This window comes from Panthera tigris, chromosome D1 (assembly GCF_018350195.1).
Source record: "Panthera tigris isolate Pti1 chromosome D1, P.tigris_Pti1_mat1.1, whole genome shotgun sequence".
In the NCBI taxonomy this organism is placed as follows: Eukaryota; Metazoa; Chordata; class Mammalia; order Carnivora; family Felidae; genus Panthera; species Panthera tigris.
In genome coordinates, this window is record NC_056669.1 from 1908182 (window position 1) to 1929782 (window position 21601).

A 21601-nucleotide genomic window follows, 5' to 3' on the forward strand; every position below is an offset into this window, starting at 1 on the left:
CTCTTTACATTACTGTTCCCTTCACAACAACGGGCCGTAGGTCTGTAAGATCTCAGAGACCCAGATCTGTTGTTTTCTCTTTCTTTTTCCCAGATTTGTCTCCTTGTCACTGTAAAAGCAACAGACCCACGTCTTTACCGTTTTTTTCTTTTCTTTCCCTCTTTTTATATTTAACTGTTCACCCACGATTGCAGATGTAGATTAATCCTCAAACTGACATAATTGTTTTTCTAAGTTAAAGCCTGGAAAATATCTGAGGGTGGTGGTGCTGGCCACTTACATGAGAATTATTTGGCAAGTTTATCTTCAATAGGTGGATTGCTAAGCAGCATCCAAGATGTGTAAAATAGGACTGTTGAGGAGCGGGGCTTTGGAATCTGTTTTGGCATGAATTCGTAGGCACCCTCAACTTTGAAAGCATCTGTACTACAGTTGTGAGAAACTGAGAATTTCTCACGTTGCTATTCCGAGTCGCACGAAATCCTCACATTCGTTCATCCCTGGATATCTGCATGGCTTGCTCTTTTATTCCCTTTAGGTGACATCATCACGAAGGCCTTTCAGACTTACTTTAAATAGCAACTTCCCGCAAACCTTGGTACTGCTTCTCCTTTGAATGGGCTTCATTTTTCTCTTAAGATGCATGTTTCTGCAGGACCTGTGTGTGTTTCTTTATTTCTGAAATTTTTACTATCTTTTCAAAACACTGTCTTTGATCTATATAAAGGATTACATATGTAACATATATATATATATATATATATATATATATATATATATATATATATATATATATATATAAAATTCATATTAAAAAGTATGATGATGTGGGGCGCCTGGGTGGCTCAGTCGGTTAAGCGTCCGACTTCGGCTCAGGTCACGATCTTGCAGTCCGTGAGTTCGAGCCCCGCGTCAGGCTCTGGGCTGACGGCTCGGAGCCTGGGGCCTGTTTCCGATTCTGTGTCTCCCTCTCTGCCCCTCCCCCATTCATGTTCTGTCTCTCTCTGTCTCAAAAATAAATAAACGTTAAAAAAAAAAAAGTATAATGATGTAATGAGACTCCTAAACCAACAGGCAAGAACAAGGATATTACCAATAGCTTGAATCAACTTACATGATTCTTCTGTTCATCTCCCTTTCTGCTAAAGGAGCTACCATTCACTTTTGTTTTAAACTTCTTTAATACCTTTGTACTTCTTAAACATTTGTATTACATGCATGCATTTACACACACACACACACTTGTTCTTACAAGTATATTGCTTCCTTTAGATAATTAAAAAAATTTTTTTTAGGGGCGCCTGGGTGGCTCAGTCAGTTGAGCCTCCGACTTCAGCTCAGGTCATGATCTCACAGTCTGTGAGTTTGAGCCCCGCGTCGGGCTCCTTGCTGACAGCTTGGAGCCTGGAGCCTGCTTCAGATTCTGTGTTTCCCTCTCTCTCTGACCCTTCCCCGTTCATGCTCGCTCGCTCTCTCTCTCTCTCTCTCAAAAATAAACAAGAGAGAGAGAGAAAGAGAGAGCGCGGTCGGCAGGGGGAGCCGGGGGTGGAGAGGGAGACACAGAATGTGAAGCAGCCTCCAGGCTCTGAGCTGTCAGCACAGAGCCTGATGCGGGGCTCGAACTCATGAACCATGAGATCATGACCTGAGCCGAAGTTGAATGTTTAAGTGACTGAGCCACCCATGTGCCCCGCTACTTTTTAAATTATAAAACAGTGTCTTTCGTGTGGTGTTCTAGGACTAGCATATCTCATTTTACATTATTTTTCTAAGGTGTGTAGTTCACTGGCTTAGCTGTAGTTTCATTCATTATTACTGCAGTATAATCATAATAACATCATGTATATTACATAATGTACATATAATTATGTAAATGCCGCACTGTTACACACGATGTTGCTGTGTACCTGTGTGTACATCTCATGGTCTGTCGAGTGCAGGAGTTTCTCACGATGTGCATCCCCAAATGGACCGTGTGCGCATGGTTTCAGTTCTGTGCTACTGTACACTGTCCCCAGAAGGTCTTGTGTCCACACCCTTTAATTCCCACCAGGTGGTATTTTTGGATGCCTTCATATTTGTTAAACTGATGGGTTACACTGCTATCTCGGTGTGGTCTTAGCTTGTATTTCTTAATTTTGAGATTGAATATCCTTCTGTGTATTTATGGGCCATCCCTGATTTTTAAGTGCAGGGACAGCAGTGAGACAGATGTGTCTGCAGCCCATTTGGAGGGAGCGACATGGTGGGATGTGAGGCCAGGAGACAGCAGGGGCAGCGGGGGGCCACACAATGATGAGCCTCGTGACTGAAACACCTTAGGAACTGGCCTGCTGTGTGGCGCTGACCTTGGGGGATAAGACCTGTCAGAGAGCTGGTGTGGGAGGGACGCCTGTGCTGCTGCTCGAAACTGCCAGCAAGTTTGGGGAGGCAGCTTTTACTGATGAAATCCCTTACTAGCTATAATTCGTTTAGAAAAAGAGGTTCAATTAAGTTAGCTTACTTATTTTCCTACAAGAGCTATATATTTTTAAGTGTGAGCTACGTATTCAGTTTTTTTTTTCCCTAACATGGCGTGAAGTTCCAGAACTTTATGATTCTTTAAGACTCAATAGCAGCTTCATAGCAAAGTTCTTAAAAGGATTTGTGTTCATTCTTTTTTTTCTTTTTTTTTATTATGAAATTTTATTGTCAAATTGATTTACATACAACACCCAGTGCTCATCCCAACAGGTGCCCTCCTCAGTGCCCATCACCCACCTTCCCTTCCCTCCCACCCCCCATCAACCCTCAGTTTATTTTCAGTTTTTTTGAGTTTCTTGCGGTTTGGCTCCCTCCATCTCTAACCTTTTTTTTTCCTTCCTCTCCCCCATGGTCTTCTGTTAAGTTTCTCAGGATCCACATAAGAGTGAAAACATATGGTATTTGTCTTTCTCTGTATGACTTATTTCACTTAGCATAACACTCCCCAGTTCCATCCACATGCTACAAAAGGCCATATTTCATTCTTTCTCATTGCCAAGTAGCATTCCATTGTCTATATAAACCACAATTTCTTTATCCATTCATCAGTTGATGAACATTTAGGCTCTTTCCATAATTTGGCTGTTGTTGAAACTGCTGCTATAAATATTGGGGTACAAGTGCCCTTATGCATCAGCACTCCTGTATCCCTTGGGTAAATTCCTAGCAGTGCTATTTCTGGGCCATAGGGTAGATCTATTTTTATTTTTTGAGGAACCTCCACACTGTTTTCCAGAGCGTCTGCACAAGTTTGCATTCCCACCAACAGTGCAAGAGGGTTCCCATTTCTCCATATCCTCTTCAGCATCTATAGTCTCCTGATTTGTTAATTAGCACGACCCTCGAGAAAGTCGAGATAGAAGGAACATACTTAAACATCATAAAAGCCATTTATGAAAAGCCCACAGCTAATATCCTCCTCAATGGGGAAAAACTGAGAGCTTGCCCCCTGATATCAGGAGCACGACAGGGATGTCCACTCTCACCGCTGTTGTTTAACATAGTGTTGGAAGTTCTAACGTCAGCAATCAGACAACAAAAGGAAATCAAAGGCTTCGAAATTGGCAAAGATGAAGTCAAGCTTTCAGTTTTTGCAGATGACATGATATTATACATGGAAAACCCGATAGACTCCACCAAAAGTCTGCTAGAACTGATACATGAATTCAGCAAAGTCGCAGGATACAAAATGTACAGAAATCAGTTGCATTCTTATACACTAATAATGGAGCAGCAGAAAGACAAAGAAACTGATTCCATTCACAATTGCACCAAGAATCATAAAATACCTAGGAATGAACGTAACCAAAGACGTAAAAGATCTGTATGCTGAAAACTATAGAAAGCTTATGAAGGAAATTGAAGAAGATACAAAGAAATGGAAAAATATTCTGTGCTCATGGGTTGGAAGAATAAATTGTTAAAATGTCAACACTACCCAAAGCTATCTACACATCCAATGCAATCCCAATCAAAATTGCACCAGCATTCTCCTCGAAGCTAGAACAAGCAATCCTAAAATTTGTATGGAACCACAAAAGACCCTGAATAGCCAAAGTAATATTGAAGAAGAAAACCAAAGCAGGAGGCATCACAATCCCAGACTTTAGCCTCTTCTACAAAGCTGTACTCATCAAGACAGCATGGTATTGGCACAAAAACAGACACATGGACCAATGGAATAGAATAGAGACTCCAGAATTGGACCCACAAATGGATGGCCAACTGATCTTTGACAAAGCAGGAAAGAATATCCAATGGAAAAAAGTCTCTTTATCAAATGGTGCTGGAAGAACTGGACAGCAACATGCAGAAGAATGAAACTAGACCACTTTCTTACACCATTCACCAGAATAAACTCAAAATGGATGAAGGACCTGAATGTGAGGAAACCATCAAAACCCTTGAGGAGAAAGCAGGAAAAAAACCTCTCTGACCTCAGTCACAGCAATTTCTTACTTGACACGTCTCCAAAGGGAAGGGAATTAAAAGCAAAAAATGAACTATTGGGACCTCATGAAGGTAAAAAGTTTCTGCACTTCAAAGGAAAGAGTCAACAACACTAGAAGGCAACCGACAGAATGGGAAAAGATATTTGCAAATGACATATCGGATAAAGGGCTAGTATCTAAAATCTATAAAGAACTCACCAAACTCCACACCCGAAAAACAAACAATCCAGTGAAGAAATGGGCAGAAGTCATGAATAGACACTTCTCTAAAGAAGACCTCCAGATGGCTAACAGGCACATGAAAAGATGCTCAGCATCACTCCTTATCAGGGAAATACAGATTATGTTCATTCTTAATGATGGTTTTTCTGTTGCTTAAGATTGCGGATTAATCGCTAGTATAATAATTTTAGCAATGTTGGATTGGCTTTTATGAACTCGGCAGCTGCACTTATCCTGACTCAAAACGTTTTTCATCAGTTATTAGGGAAGTCTCAAGTTCCTGGTAAATTTATTTTTTGGAATCAGGGAGCCCAGATGCTCTTCTCTGTTGAATGTATTTCCTCATATTTCAGGAGCTTGTTTGTAAGTCACAGCTTCGCCAACAGTGCCATCAGCAAAGAGAGGTGGTGTGTACTTTCCTGCACCACGTATTGACTTCTGACTGTTAAGTGTAGGCTGGTCCTAGTTAGAGTACCTGCTACTTTTCAAGTTCTGAGACCACTCGAGACAAAAACAAAAGGATCAAAAGACATTCTCAGTCTCTTTAGTTTTGTGACTTGCACAATGATGTCATATTTGTTATTTTTGAAAGTTTATAAAGAAACGCTAAGTTCACCAATATTATGAATTTGATGTTTTGCTTACATGTGTTATTGTTTAGTAAGAAGTAAAAATGCCTCTTCATTTGAAAAATAGCTCTTAAAAAGGAAACAAACTTTTATCTTTGCTTTGTGAATGGTATTTCACGATCATGAAAGAAAAGTTGAGAAAGAATGTTTTTCTTTATTGAATAATTCTCAATAATAGGGAAGGAATGGCAGAATTTGAAAAATCATTTTTACAAATCTTAATAAAATCATTGATTCATAAAATCACGATTCCCAGTTTGAAACCACTACTTGGAAGATTGATGGGGAAATTTACAAGAGAGAGATTATTTGGTGCTACTTGAACTCAGGGACCGGCCTGCATGCCGACAGCAGTCGAGCATGCTCCCTGTGCCTCCTGATGTGTCGCAGGATGAAGTACGCTTCCCGAAAGTGTCTTCTAAAAAAGTGAACTTGAATCTGATTGAGATTTTAGAACTAATTTTTGGTTATCAGGAAACACCAGGGGTTAAGGGAACAAACTAAAAACAGTGGATCCAGAATGTGAGACATTCTGCAGGACAACTGACTCAGTTTTATCAACCAGTTAATGACATTCAAAAAAAAAAAAAAAAAAAAAAAGGAAGCTCAGAGAAACTGGTCTATGTTAAAGGACTTAAATACATAAAACTGCATGATCTTTTGTGGATACTGATTCAAGCAATCTGAAACAAATGTTGAGGCCATCAGGGAAATTCAATATGGACTAGGTATTACGGGACCCAAGGGAATTTTTTTAACAAATGTTTGTTTGTACTGACCCTAAACACCACTCTTCCACTTTCCTGGTTATTCTCTGAACTTCTTAACATTTTTAAAAATTGTAATTGCATGTATGCAATGCAAAAATATCCTGTTTCATTTGTACAGTGTAATGACTTGACTTTTGTGTAATTGCGAACCGATCACCGTAAGTCTAGCTACCATCTGCTGCCACACAAAATGAATACACTATTACTGACTTTAGATCCCATGCTGTATATTATACCCCTAGCACGTAACTGTCACTGGAGGTTTGTGCCTCTTCATCGCTGTCACCCAGTTTTGTCCACCCTCACCTTCTCTGGAAACCACCATTCTGTTCTCTGCATCTAGGAGTCTGGGTTTTGTTCTCTTTTTCAGGTTCTACATATATATGAAATCATACAGTATTTGTCTTTCTTTTAGCACAGTACCCTCAAGGTACATCCATGTTGTCTCCATGGCAAGCTCTCATTCTTCATGGCTTTGTATTGCATTATATGTATGTATTATGTTCCATATATATCATGATACATACTTATATGTGTATAAAGTATGCACACATTTATTCACCATATCTTTATTTAGCCATCCATCTATCAGTGGACACTTACATTGTTACTGTATCTTGGCTGTTGTAAATAATGCTGCAGTGAATGTAGAGGTGCATTTGAAAAGGTGCATTTTCAAATCACTGTTTTCTTTGAAGAGATACCCAGACATGGCATTACTGGATCGTATGGTACTTCTATTTCTCATTTTTTGAGGAAGCTCCATACTGTTTTCCCAAGTGGTCACCCCCGTGTACATTCCCCCAGTAGTGCACGAGGATTCCCTTCTTTCCACATCCTCACCAATGTATTTTTTTTGGTAATAGCAAGTCTTGTAGGTGTGAGGTGCTATCTCATTGTGGTTTTGATTTGCATTTCCCTGCTGATGAGTGATGTTGAACATCTTTTCATGTGTCTGTTGGCCATCTGTAGTTCATCTTTGGAAAAGGTCTATTCAGGTCATCTGCCCAGTTTTAAATCACATTGGTTTTCGGTGTTGAGTTTTATGAGTTCTTTCTAAATTTTGGATACTGACCCCTTATCAGATAATATAGTTTGCAGATATCGTCCCATTCAGTATGTTCCTTTTCAGTTTGTTGATGGGTTCCTTCACTGTGCAAAAAAGCTTTTTAGTTTGATGTGGTCCCGTCTGTTTATTTTTGCTTTTGTTTGCTTTTGTGGTTGTCAGATTCAAAAAATACCACTAAGACCAATGTTGAGGAACCTACCAACTATGTTTTCTTGTAGGACTTTGATGGTTTCATGTTTTAAATTCAAGTCTGTAATCCATTTTTATTTACTTGTTGGGTGGAGGATAAGAGAAGTCATTTCATTATTTTCCATTTTGATGTCTAATTTTCCAACACCATTTACTGAAGAGACTGTCCTTTCTCCATTTGGTATTCTTGCCTCCTTTGTTGTAAATTAATTAACCACATACATGTGGGTCTCTTCTTGTCTCTCCATTCTCTTCCATGGATCTATAAGTCTATTTATGCCAGTACCAAACTGTTTTGATCACTACAACTTGGTGGTATAGTTTGAAATCAGGGAGTGTCGTAGACTCTTAAGTCTCAAGTACTCTCTTGTCCAGCAAGAGAGCAGGACACAGGATTAAAAGAGAGAGACGGCTAATATCCAGGAAAAAACAAGAGCCCCTAATAAAGGTCCTTGTCCCGTATTTATTAAGATCAGAAGGCTTACAAACGAAGGCTTACAAACAAAGGCTTACAAAGAGACAAACTGGGAACATTAACTTGGGGATGCAAGAGGAAAGGAGGGTTTTGAAGATACACGGTGTTTAGGGTTTTGGTCAATATAAAATCCTGGCACCTGGCAGATGGGCAGATGGTTATTAACGGCAGGCAGGAGGTGCCGTGTCTGTGTATCTTAGCTGGCCCAGGGGATGAGACAGATAGGGGGGATAACCTGAGGGTTGACAGGCCACCTTTTCTTTTGTTAACCATCTCTGCTCTGGGCTGCTTCACCCGTAGTGCAGTGGTCTATAGCCCTATTTACCTGTTTATCTAACTTGGTCCTTTCCTCCTGTGAAAGCAGATTTCTGCTCTAGTACTAAATTGGGGGGCATTTTCATCCTGATTCCTAATCTTGCTTATCTCATATACCTTTGTATTGGGTGCCTTTGCTCCCCTTTCTATTCTGGGGCCTTTGCCCCTCCCTCTCTATTCTGGGGTCCCTGGCCTGTCCCTCCTTTATTCTGGGCATCTTATTTTGTTTACCCAGGCGTGGGTGAGGGCACCCCATGGCTTTGTAATTCTTTATGCCTTGTTAGCCCATTGGTGCAAGCCCAGGGAATTTCTAAGCTTATTCCCCACAAGGGAGCATGTTGCCTACAGCATTATTCTTCTTTTCAAGACTGCTTTGGCTGTTCAGGGTCATTTGTGGTTCCATACAAGTTTTAGGACTGTTTGTTCTGATTATGTGAAAAATGCCATTGGAATTTATATAGAGATTGTATTGATTCCTTAGATTGCTTTGGGTGGTGTGGACCTTTTAACATTTGTTCTTCCCATCCATGAGCATGGAAGGTCTTTCCATTTATTTGTGTCTTCTGTTTCTTTCATCTGTCCCATTGTCAGTGTATGGTGTATTTTCACCTCCTTGATTATATTTATTCCTAGGTACTTTATTCTTTTTGATCAAATTATAATGTCTCTTTCTGATGTTACATAATTTGTGTATTAGAAACACAGCAGATTTATGGATGTTGATTTTGTATCCTGCAACTTTATTGAATTCATGTATCAGATCAGATCAGTTTTTCCATTAATTCTTTAGCTTCCTGTATATAGTATTGTTATGTTCAAATAGTGACACTTTTACTACTTTACAGTTTAGATACTTTTTTTTTTCCTTGCCTAATTGCTGTGGCTAGGTCTTCCAATACTGTGTTAAATAAAAGTGGCAGTAGGGGGCGTCCTTGTCTTGTTGCTGTTCTTAGGGGAAAAGCCTTGATCTTTTTTTCATAGAGTGTGTTGTTAGCTGTAGGAGTGTCCTATATGGGCTTTATTATATTGACATATGTTTCCTTTTTACCCACTCTCTTGAGAGTTCTTTAAACCAGATATAGATGTTGAATTTTGTTAAATGCTTTTTCTCCGTCTATTGAGATGATAATAGGATTTTTAACTTTTAGTTATGTGATGTACCACATGGATTTGCAGACGTTGAATCATCGTTACATTCCTGGAATAAACCACACTTTATCATGAGTTATCATCCTTTTAATGTATTATTGTGTTTGGTTAACTTTTTTTTGTTTGTTAACATTTTATTGAGGGGTTTTGCATCTATGTTTATTAGTGATATTAGCCTGTAATTTTTTTGTAGTCCATCGCTCTACCACTGAGCTATATCGCCATGACCTGTAATTTTCTTGTAGTGTTCTTGTCTGCTTTTCTTACCAGGCTGACACTGGCCTTGCAAAGGGTGTTTAAAAACTTTCACTCCCCTTCAGTGTTTTGGAAGAGTTTGAAAAGGATAGTTATTAAATCTTGTTTGAATGTTGGGTGGATTAATCCACTACCTATATATTTTTCCATTGAGATTATTACTCTCATATTTTTTGTTACTAATTACTGCCATCTTTTCAGTTTAAAGAAATTTCTTTAACGTTTATTGTACATCCAGTTTAGCAGTGAAGTTCTTAGCTTTTGCTTATCTAGAAAATTCTTTTTCTTTCATTCAGTTCTTAATGATAACCTTGCCAGGTGGAGCATTCTTGGTTGGAAGTTTTTTTCCTTTTAGCACCGTTGAATGTGTCATACCCCTCTCATCTGCTAATGTGACGAAATTGATGGTAGCCTCATGGGGTTTCCCTTGTATGTGACAAGTTTTTTTTTTCCTTGCTCCTTTAGGAATCTCTCTTTATCCTTAACTTTTACCATTTTAATTATAATATGTCTTGGTCTAGATCTCTTTGGTTTCATCTTATTTGGAACTTTGCTGGCTTTTCTGTCCATTCCCTTGCCCAGATTAGGAAGTTTGCACCCCTTATTTTTTCTGATAAGTTTTTTGTCCCTTTATCACTCTCTTCTTCTAAGAGCCCTATAATGTGGATATTATTCTGCTTGATGTTGGCCTCCACAACTTTTAAGATGTATTCACTTCTTTTAATTCCTTTTTCTCTTTGTTGCTCTATCTGGGAGAATTCCGTTGCTTTGTCTTCCAGTTCACTGATGTGTTCTTTTGCTTTATCCAGTCTGCCATTAAACATCTCTAGTGTATTTCTAGTGCAATTATTGTATTCTTTAGCTCTGTGACTTGTGTTTGGTGCGTTCTTATATTTTTTATCTCTTTGTCAAAAGTCTCATGTCTTCATCCGTTCTTTGAGTTCTTTATCATCCTTATGACCATTTGACTTCTGTATCAGGTATATATTTGGCTTTGTTTCATTAAGTTCTTTTTATGGAATTCTGTCTTTTTCATTTGGAATGTATTCCTCTATGTCCTCATTTTGCCTGATTATCTGTGTGTATTTCTCTGTACTAGGTGAAACAGCTTCAAGTCCCATCCTTGAAGGAGTGGTCATATGTAGATCATTCGTGGATCCCAGGTGCACATTCTGCCATGGGCACCAAGGCCCGTACTCTGGGGGTGAGGAGTCTGTGGTAGAACCCTGGCTGCAGTGTTAGGTGGGCAGGACCCCCACCGAGCTGTCGATCAGCCACGGCTATGGGGGAGAATGAGAGGGGAATCACGTGCCCCCAGCTGGCTGGGATAGGGCCACATTGAGAGGGGGTGAGGTGCTTGCCTGGCTGTTAGATATGTGGCTGTGTTACTGGGGGCAAGACACTCACCCTGTCACTGTTATGCAGCTGTAGCACAGTCGGCTGGGACCACACTTGGCAGTGCTAGAAGGATAGAGAATGATTGCCAGAATTGCACCTGCTAGTGTCGGCATTAGCAAGGTGGAATGAGATTGCAGAAATGATGCCCACAGTGCTTTGTCCCCAGTAAGAGTCCCAACTTGTCCCTGTCTTTCCAGCTGTCAATTTAAGATTAGCAAGTAGGTCTCCTTCACCAGTGATCTAGGTGCTGTTCAGACTGCTGCTTTTGCACTTGGTCTGGGGTCGGTGTCTTCTTCAGGAGCTGTCTTCTGTTCCAGATGTTTCTGTTTCTCCTCCTTAACTATTCATTGCTTTCCAAAGCCCAACATTTGCAGGGCTGTGTCTTTGGTATAGGGCCCAAGGTTTGGGGTGCCTCATGGGGAGGAAATACTTCTCTGGGGAGGTCCCTCCTGATTGTGGGGTTTTTAGCAAGGGATGTCTACCTCTTCTACCCATCTTGAGGCAGCTCTTGTAACCTGTGTTTGAGGAGGCACCGTTCATCAAGTTTTCAGAACTTTTTCCAAGGACATGATTCCATATGTAGCCATAGATTTGTTGTGTCTTTGAGACAAGTTGAGTTCAGGATTTTCCTACCCTGCCATCTTGAAATACGTCCTGCTAACGTTGTTTTAATAATTACCTTTTTTCAGTTTTTACAGCGTTATTGAAGTTAGTTGATATTTAGTATCAACACATTTAGAGGGTATGATTTGATAAGGCTTTACATGCATACATATATATATATATACATATATATATACACATACACATATACATACATACATACACATATACATACATGTATATACACACATACACATATACATACATGTATATACACACATACACATATACATACATACACATATACATACATGTATATATACATACACATATACATACATGTATATATACATACATATATACACATACATGTATATATACATACATACATATATATATACATACATGTATGTATATATATACCTGTTAGAACCTCACAACATCAAGATAATATTCCTATCACTCCTGAAGTTTTCTGTAACTCTGGAGTCTTTTCCTCCTGTCCCCCCTCCCCTGTCCCCTTCCACTACTGATTGCTCTTTTGTCATTTGCAGATTCATGTGCATTTTCTAGAGTTTTACTTAAAAGTATTATACAATTAAGTACGCCCCTCTGTCTGGCTTGTTGTTCAGCGTAATTATGTTGGTTGTGTGTATCAGGAGTCTGTTCCATTTTCTTGCTGAATGGATGTACCACAGTTTGCTTATTCATTTGCTCCCTGAAGGACGTTCCTATGTCCAGCTTGAGGCTTTACTAAAGTGACGCTGCCACTTGTTTGCGAGGCTGCAAATACATTTTTTTTATTTGTGTGTTGGATGTGTATATATAACATAATGTATTTGTCCGAAGTTGTATATAAAACATTACTATGTATTATTCATAATTGAGTGTTCAGCCTCCTACCTTGGTATTTAAAACTGGTATATTTTTCTAGTCCCAGTAAAATTGAAACATCTTCGTTGAAAGGGAAGTTCATATCTAATTTGCTTAATTAGATTGTATAACCTAGGAGATCTCCTGAAATTTTAATTTCAGGCTTTCAATATATTGCCTTGAAAAAATGGTGATATGAGTTCTTAACATGGTGGAGTGAATATACATTTCCTTTTTGATCTTGAGTGAAATCTCATCTCACAAATCACAGTTTGGTCTTGTGTGTGAGCAGCATAAATATTTTTATTGAAAGACGTGAGAGACGTAGAGGACGGTTTTTTCCTTCTTATTAACATAAAGATAAACTTCCGATGTTCTTCCAGAGCCCATTCTCACGTGTGAGTGACTGCTTCCTTTCTGCGGCATGTGGGAGTTGAGCAAGGCTTGTTACACCCTGTTGCACTGGGGACACACCCCGCGGGAGTGTGAAGATCTTAGGGGTGGGGGTGAGAGGACTGAATGAGGAACATTTTAAGGGTTCCCCAGTTACTGTTGATAAAAGACATAATACTTGAGCTGAAGTTAAAAAGTATTATTATGTAATAAATTTCTATTTATTTCAACTACAAATAGAAAAATATATAGTGTATATAGCATGAATATAATATATGTGAAAACATTATAAGTTACTTCATTTTTTGCTAAATTGTATAGTCTGGGAAAATGATTCAAGCTTTTTTTCTTTTCCAGTCTCTCCACATTTAACTGCCTTTTCTTGTTTCTTGGGGTAGCTAGATCCCTGTGTGCATTATTGAATAAAAGTCATGATAGCCAACATTGCTGTCTCGCTCTGATTTTAAAGGGTTTCTAACATTTGATTATAGATTTTAATATTTGCTGTGTTTTGTGGATACCATTTTTAAGGCTGCATTAATCTGCTTGGGCTATTTTAACAAAACACAGATCTTTCTTGGCTTACGGTGTGATGTAACATCTTGGTCAACCCCTCATGAGCTGACAGTATTGTAAGTGGGATGCGTTTGATACACCTGATCTAGTAACATCATAGCTTCCCTCACCTCCGTTAAGCGTGCTCAGAACACTTACATGAGCCTACCGTCAGGCAGTCTTCTAATGCGAAACCTATTGTAGAATAAGGTGTTGAATGTGCCGTGTAATCACTGAGTCCTGTTCTGACAGTGAAGAACTCAACGGTTGTGAGTGTGTCCGTTGTTCACTCTTGTGATACCCTTATTTACCACACTGCCGCCAGCCTTGTGAGAGAGCATCGTGGCGCCTGTCCGGAGCCCAGGAGAAGATCAGATTTCGATACGTGGTTCCTACCGAGGTAGGATGTATCACATTGGCATCATTGTCAGGTTGAAAGTGTTCAGTCGAGCTGTCCCAAGCTGCGCCCATCTACCACAGACAGGGCAGCTGAAACTACAAAATGTATTTTTTCACAGTCCTGGAGACTGGGAGTCTGAGATGAAGGGGCCGGTATGTTCAGTTTCTGGTGCTTGTAGATGGCAGTCTTCTCACTGTGGCCGTCTTCTCACTGTGGCCTCGCATGGCTTTTCCTCTGTGCATGTTTGCAGACAGACCGAGGTTGATTGAGAGCTCTCTGCTGTCCCTTCTTCTGCGGAGACTGGCACTGTCAGCTCAGAGCCCCACGCATAGGACTTCATTTAGCCTTAACTGCTTCCTCAGAGGCCCATCTCCAAATGCTGGGGACGCGAGCTTAACTCTGAATTGCGCTGGGAGTGCAGACACTCAACCCACAACATGGGTTCAAGGAGTTTTCTGCTTTTCTTGACGATTCCGTCAGTCTTCGCTGCACAGCCAGCCATCCCAAAACTTTGTGACTTGAAACAGTCATATTTTTGCGTGACTTTTTTTTTAGGAATCTGAGGGGAGGCTGCGTAATTTCTCCGCGTCCATCTTTGGCATTGCACACGAGGCTGCCCGCATCTGCGGGGCTGACGGGGCTGGGAGGCCCGAGGCAGCCTAGTCATGTGTGCAGATGACCCTGGCTCCCGGCTGGGGACATTTGGTTTCCTCTCCCAGAGGCTGGTGTGCTGTTTCGGGGCCCCAAGGCCGGAGTGGGAACTGCTAGTTTTCTTCAAGTGAAGGCTTTGGAAGTCACGTGTCGCTTCTGCCTCGGTCTGTTAGGCAAAGCGTGTCGGCAGATGAGCCAGCTTACAGGTGGTGGGGCAGAGCAGAGGAATTCCATTGCGGATTCCAGTTTTTCCTCTCCTCCGTTTATGTGGTGAATTATATTTCCTGTGATTAATCCATCCGTTCAAAATTGTCATGTGTGTCTTTTTTAGAGGTTGATTGATATTTATTTGTGTCTGTATTCAGGATTAAAATTGATCTTTGAACATCTTTTATTTCTGGTAGTGTTTTTCCTAGTCTCTGTTACTTGACTCGAGGATCGCTGCCTCGTTTCTAGTCCCTGAGGGGTTCGTGTGCGATCTGAGCTCCTGTGACGTCAGATCCCTCAAGTGAACTGCTGGTGTCTGCGGTTAAGACGGTGGTTTTTAACTTGTCATTTAATTTTTTAAACTATGCCCCTGATTTAGTTTTGCTGTTATTTCTTGAGGCTCTTTTATTAGTTTATATATTCCTAGGAATTTCTGTTGGCCAAATTTGTAACTTTTTATGGCATAAAACTATTCAAAATAATCTCATTAATGTCTTTCAGTCACTCCTGTATCTGTAATTATATTCCTTTTAAAATTGGATTTTAAGGGGCACCTGGGTGGCTCTGTTAAGCATCCAACTTCAGCTCAGGTCATGATCTCATGGTCAGTGAGTTTGAGTCCCACATCAGGCTCTGTGCTGATAGCTTGGAGCCTAGAGCCTGCTTTGGATTCTGTGTCTCCCTCTCTCTCTGCCCCTCCCCCACTCACTTGCGCTCTCGCTCTCTCTCTCTCTCTCTCTCTCTCTCAAAAAATAAACATTAAATTTTTTTTTTTTAATTGTATTTTTATTTTTTTTTAATTTTTTTTAATGTTTATTTATTTTTGAGACAGAGAGAGACAGAGTGTGAACAGGGGAGGGGCAGGCTCCCAGCCCTCAGCCCAGAGCCCGACACGGGGCTCAAACTCACGGACCGCGAGATTGTGACCTGAGCTGAAGTCGGACGCCCAACCGACTGAGCCACCCAGGCGCCCCAAAAAATTGTATTTTTAAAATAAACTTTTAACTCATTTTATCTTTATATCACCCAGTATACTCAGAAATCTCATGATTTTATTAGTCCTTTCAGTAAACTGACTTTTTTTTTTTTTTTTTCAAGAGAGAGAGCATGAGCAGGGGAGGGGCAGGGAGAGAGAGAGAGGGAATCCCAAACAGGTTCCCTTCTGTCAGTGCAGAGCGAGGTACAGAGCTAGAACTCAAAACTATGAGATCATGACCTGAGCCGAAATCAAGAGTCAGACACATAACTGACTGAGACATCCAGGTGCCCGTGACTTTTGGTTTTTTATCTGCTCTCTTTTCTATCAGTTGTCTTTTCATTAAATATTTTTTTCTCCTTTTACTTCCATCTCCATTTTCAACTTTGTTATTTAAGTTTGGCTCAGTTTTAAACTTTGTGTCTTTTTAAACATAAGCCTTTGCTGCTGTAATTTTCTTCCAGCGTCTCATTCACTGAAGTTTGATGGTGTTGATGTGTGGAATGTTCGTGATGATGGTGTTTCCAGCAGCCCCCACTGTCAGCCCAAAGCCGTGGTGGAGCAAACCGTGTGTCCCAGTCTTTCCAATCTGGGTTTCTGGGTCTTAACTTTGGAACTCTGACCCTTAGGAACTGGACTCACATAGGGGACATTTTACAGAGTGATTGACCAGTATGGCTTACCAGTGTCAAGGGTATGAAAGCCTTTCCTTGACTGTCATTGTTTTGGGTGGGACTACGGATAAATTACAACTCAATACGATCCCAGATTCTCCTCAAACAGAAAAAGGACATTCGTGGAAAAATTGGTGAGGTTGAAATAGGGCTTGTAATAGCTTAGTTGGTAGTACTGTGCCTTTGTTAGTTTCCTGGTTTTGATCATTGTGCGCTGATTGTAAGATGCTGACGTAGGGGGGCACGGTGAAGTCTCTGAAGGGAGTTCTCTGTACTATTTGTGCAACTTTTCTGTCAATCTGAAAGTCACGCATAATAGCAAGTAAATCAGCAACGCAAGCTCCAGGCCCTTTCGGAGGGGCCGCTGTCACAGGGCAGATGCTGCCTTCTGGATGCATAGGTCTAGATGAGCTGCACCACCGTGGTTCACTCAGGGGCGTGGAATCACGGTATTGTATGCATGAGGCTGTGAGAACGCTGCACTAGCCACACTGGATTAAAATAAAATACTTAATGGTAAAAATACAGGCTTCCCTTAATGTTCCAGGTACTTCAGTCATAAATCTTAAAAGGTTTTTTTGTTGATTCTGTTGTGTAATTGTGGTTTTACACGTGCTGTGTTACAGGATTTCTCCAGGTGTTTCGTCTGACGCATCCCTGGAAACAAATATGTAATCGGTTCAGTTTCTCTGAAAGTCCATTTTCTCATATGTAAATTGAGAGTATTTGTTTTCAAATATTGTATTCCCTCTCATTCCAAGAAGGATGACACCAGAGGTGACTTAGAAAATGTAAGCAGTCTGTCAGTGTAACATTAGTACTGGACAAAGTCAGCCACAGAGAAGACAAGGGAAGGAAAGGAAAGCCAGGGAAGCATTTTATGCCAAGAGAAGGCAAAATGAACAACAAAGTAAATGTGTTGTTTGTGGAGAATCCCACCCTGTTTGACATCATTTTAATGGAGTGTTAGCAAATAAAGTACTTCTTAAAAAATATTGATTTATTTTTGGGAGACAGAGGGACAGAGTGCAAGCAGGGGAGGGCCAGAGAGAGAGGGAGACACAGAATCCGAAGCAGGCTCCAGGCTCCGAGCTGTCAGCACAGAGCCTGATGCGGGGTTTGAACTCACAAACCGTGAGGTCATCACCTGAGGCAAAGTCCGACACTCAACCAACTGAGCCACCCAGGCATCCCTAAAGTAGTTTTTAATTGGTTTAAAATGTAAATAATGGGAAGATTTTATTACCTGTGCTTTTTAAAAAGATAAATAAATATGTGAGATTTTGTAAAAACAAAAGATGGTCCACAATTCTAAGTTATAGGTCTATTCTCATGGTAAAAATATATCATTATGTATTTGAACTCTCTTTTTATTAATCTGTTTGTTAAAGATTATAGTATATTATCATAGTGTTATTAGGAAAAGCAAACCTCACATACTGTTTTTCTAGGACAGAAAGCATGGCCTTTTGAGCTGGCAAGTATTTTATTCTTAAAATAGCTTTTAGCATCTTGTAAAAAAGTTTGCATCTCTTTTCCTTTAGACATCCCTTTGCATCCTTATTTGTTTTCTGGCTTGTTTGACAAATTTAAAATACAAATAAGTGATAGCGAATGTTACCAGAGTTAAAATAGCACTTCTTCTGACTACCAACTAGCGGTGTTTTGTGGTGTGGCAAAGTTGATGAATTAGCTGCTGTTGTAGGGTTCAGCTAGAGCAAATGAAAATAATTTATCAGAAAACCAAAGAAAATGAAACCCTGAATCACCATGATTTTTTCAAGATTGGAGAATCAATCAAAAGCTCTAGAAGTAACTTGAGTTTTACAGCATGATGGTGGATGTTTAACAATTGAGTAGTGTGTTGATTTTGAAAGATTTATGGCCCTTATTTTGTTAAGAACTTTACTAATACAAGCATCCAACAAATATGAAATATAGCCCAATCTGTTAAAAAAGGAAAAGCAATCTACATCTTTCAAATCTTGCAATCTACATCTTTTATTTTTCAAAAAATAAAACAGAAATGTAGTCAGCATGCTGCAAAGGTTGGTGTTAAAAATAGTAGCTTTGGAAAACACATGCCTCTCGTTTTGGGTTTATTTTATGTCAAAGAAGCACTGAGAGCACAATTTTGACATTGAGTTGAAGTGCTTGTAAAGAGCAGCCCGCAGATACCGCGCTGATTTGTACCCACCCTGATACCTCCAGCCCGGTATCAGTACCCTCATTACCTCTGCCTCGTTGCTGGAGAAGTAGCAAGTCAGTTATCGTTGCCGAAGCCCATGTCACAGGGCACAGTGTTAGGAAATGTGTGTGAGTGGATTTCGATGTGGATCAGCAGAAAGTCGCGGAAGGGGCGCCCCCAGTGGGAAGCACTGCGTACCTCGCCTGGTTTGCACCCCGCCCCCGTCTGTGCGTCTTTCATTAGAGTCTTCCTGCAGAGGAAACGTTTACGTGGCAACTTAACGTTAATACAGAGCGCAAAAACTTGGGTTTGTAATGATTTGTACCAACAAATAATTACTTAAAATTGTTTCACTCTTTGATGTAGTGTGGTATGCTGTTTACTATCTTTCCTACCATTGCCTCTTTTCAGAAAAACGATCTTTAATCAATCAGCATGTTGAAATTATAAAGTTGAGTCAATCAAACTGAAATATATTTTTCTTTATTTTTTAACTGCTTAAGTAAATCAGTTACATGTTAAGGCAATTGAATAGAGATAATGGGATTAAAACTTGTTTATATTTAGTCTCTATTTTTATAAAACAAATATAGCTATTTTTGGACCCATACTATTTCTCTCTTTTCAATATTTGTGCTTATTATGTTTTTATTTTAGGTTATTTCACAGTTGAGGATCTTGGGCAGATCAGTAACAGCTGGTTGCAAATTTGATAGAGAAATCTGGTCTAACGAACTGTCCCCTGTCCTCAATCTCTGGAAGAAACTAAACCAGGTTAGTACTGGAACAGTATTTGGATCAGGCCCCCTTTTTTCTCCCTGTCCTTTTTTTCCAGTTTTATCCCCAAATTTTCCCTGATGGTAAAATTCTGTGTTGATCTGCCTCTTATGTACACCAGTGTCCTGGAAGGAGGTGGGGACATAATAGTAACAGAAGCACATCAGCCCAAGAAGCGGGGTGACCCGTGCGATTGTCATATCCTGGTGACGTGCCAGGTCATCCCCTGTACCTGCTGTACGTCATTGTATTCGCTGCTTGCCTTGTCTTTCCTCTTTCTGTAAAGTCAGCGCCTGCTGGTGAAGGTGGTATGTTTCACAGGACTGACAGCGCTGAGGAGAAACAGTTCATCGGCTGGAACCCACTTAGTTTTGTATTGTAGGGTAGTTACGGTAGATGATGGAGTAGTTGCTCACGAGGCAGTCGTTAGCATATTGTGGTTCCTGTTCTTATTGAATAGGGATTTATTCTTTCGAATTCAAAAACAAAACTATACAGTCCATCAGTTTACTGTTAGTGTAAAAATGCCTCTATCTCAGATCTAACCTTTTAAAATGAGGGATGTCAAATAGAGCTAATTTCAGAACCTATGAAAAAGGTTAAAAGCTTCTAAAAATTCAAAATCCTCAAACCTTACACTATTGTGATTTTGAGTTGTTATGACATTCTCAACACATGGGGACCATCAGGAATCCCAGGAAGCACTGACCCCAGCTCACCGGGATCACTGCTTCCATTCGGATCGCCCCACTGGTAAAGCTCGACACAGTCAGTGTGAGGGGCGTCTAGCAGGGACAGCGCTTCATGCCCTGGTGTCCTGCGCCATGCTCCCCTCTGCCCGGGCCGTACAAGGAATCACCTTGCTCGTATTCCTGATATGGAGTCATGGTCCTGATCCGTTCTTTGTACTGGTTCACAGGAGAGTTACTATTCTTAAACCAGCCTTTGCTTTCCTTTAAATTAATAACCAGGAGGGGAAGTGTGGGAAGTTAAATGCATTTAGTGCCACAGTCCTTTATTATACAGGGAAATTTGACTGCCTTTTTCCCTCAGAAGGCTTGATTTTACAAAGGAATTGTATTTTATAATTTTGGGATTATGTTTGTATTATGTTTGGATTTAGCTTTCTGAGTGGTGTTTACATTGTTTGAAACTAAAGAAAGAAGGAAGTAGAAAATGACCATGCATTTTGGGTTAATTTGCAGCCTTTATGAATCATGAACTGGTTTTATCATAAACTGCAACAGAAGCAGGGAAGAACAAATGACTTCTGCTTTGTGAAGTGAACTTGAATGTGAGACATCACTGAGAATGGTTGGCCAGCACTCACATCTATAAGTGCATAGGCACTAAGCGTGTGTGAACTTTCTTTTGTGTGAAATGTAGTCCTGGCACTGGGAGCTGCGGGAGAGTCAGCGTCCTCTCAGGTGGCATCAGATGGGTGGGTGTGGAAGAGACAGGCGTGTTCAACATTGCTCAAGGTCTGTCTGGATCGAGCATAAGGACCACTTTCCATTACGAAGACAGGATCAACGGGGTATCTCAGCCATGCTGGATGGCAATTTCAAGTTCTTAGGGGGGTGTGTGTGTGCGCCACAGAAAGAGAGCAAGCGACAGAGAGCACAAGCATGCTACCAAGACTAGAAACAGACCTCACGGTCTGTTGCCTTGGGTAGTTTGCACACGTTAACAGTATTTGTTCTTTGAATCCATGAGCACGGGATGTTTTTCCTTTTTCCTTCCCGTGCCATCCTCAGTGTCTTTCATCAATGCTTTCCGGTTTTCACAGTACAGGTCATTGACCTTCTTGGCTAAGTTTATTCCTAGGTATTTGGTTATTTTTGGTGCGCTTGTAAATGGCACTGTTTTCTTCATTTCTCTTTCTGTTACTTCATTGTCAGTGTAGAGAATTGCACCTGATTTCTCTATGATTTCTTATCCTGCAACCTTATTGAATTCATTTATTGAGTAGTTTTTTTGGTGGTGTCCTTTGGGTTTTCTACATATGGTATCGTATCATCTGCACATAGCGGAAGTTTATTTCTTCCTTACGAAGTCAGATGCCTTTTGTTTCTTTTTCTTGTCTGAATGCTGTGACTGACTTCCAGTAGTGTATTGAATAGAAGTGGTGAGAATGGGCATCCTTGTCTTCTTCCTGAACGTAGGCTAAAAGCTCTCAGTTGTTCACCCTTGAGTACGGTGTTACCTGTGCATGTTCTTATGTAAGGCCTTTATTATGTGGAGGTATTTTCCCTCTAAACCTGCTTCCTTGAGGAAGCATGGACGGATGTTTTTATCATGGACGGATGTTGTACTTTGTCAGATGCTTTTTCTGCATCTATTGAAAGGATCATGTGG

At 40.4% G+C, this 21601-nt stretch overlaps 1 protein-coding gene across 3 annotated transcripts in view; it reads left to right on the forward strand.

The window, feature by feature from the left end:
• Positions 1 to 21601, forward strand: part of DYNC2H1 (dynein cytoplasmic 2 heavy chain 1) — a 342976-nt gene that overhangs the window by 219445 nt on the left and 101930 nt on the right. For all 3 annotated transcript variants that reach the window (XR_006208595.1, XM_042959288.1, XM_042959289.1), the window contains exon 83: positions 19124 to 19240. Coding sequence is in view for 2 of the 3 variants with exons in the window: in XM_042959288.1 (XP_042815222.1) it covers positions 19124 to 19240 (117 nt within the window). In the remaining variant the exon portion in view is untranslated. The remainder of the gene's footprint in view (positions 1 to 19123; positions 19241 to 21601) is intronic.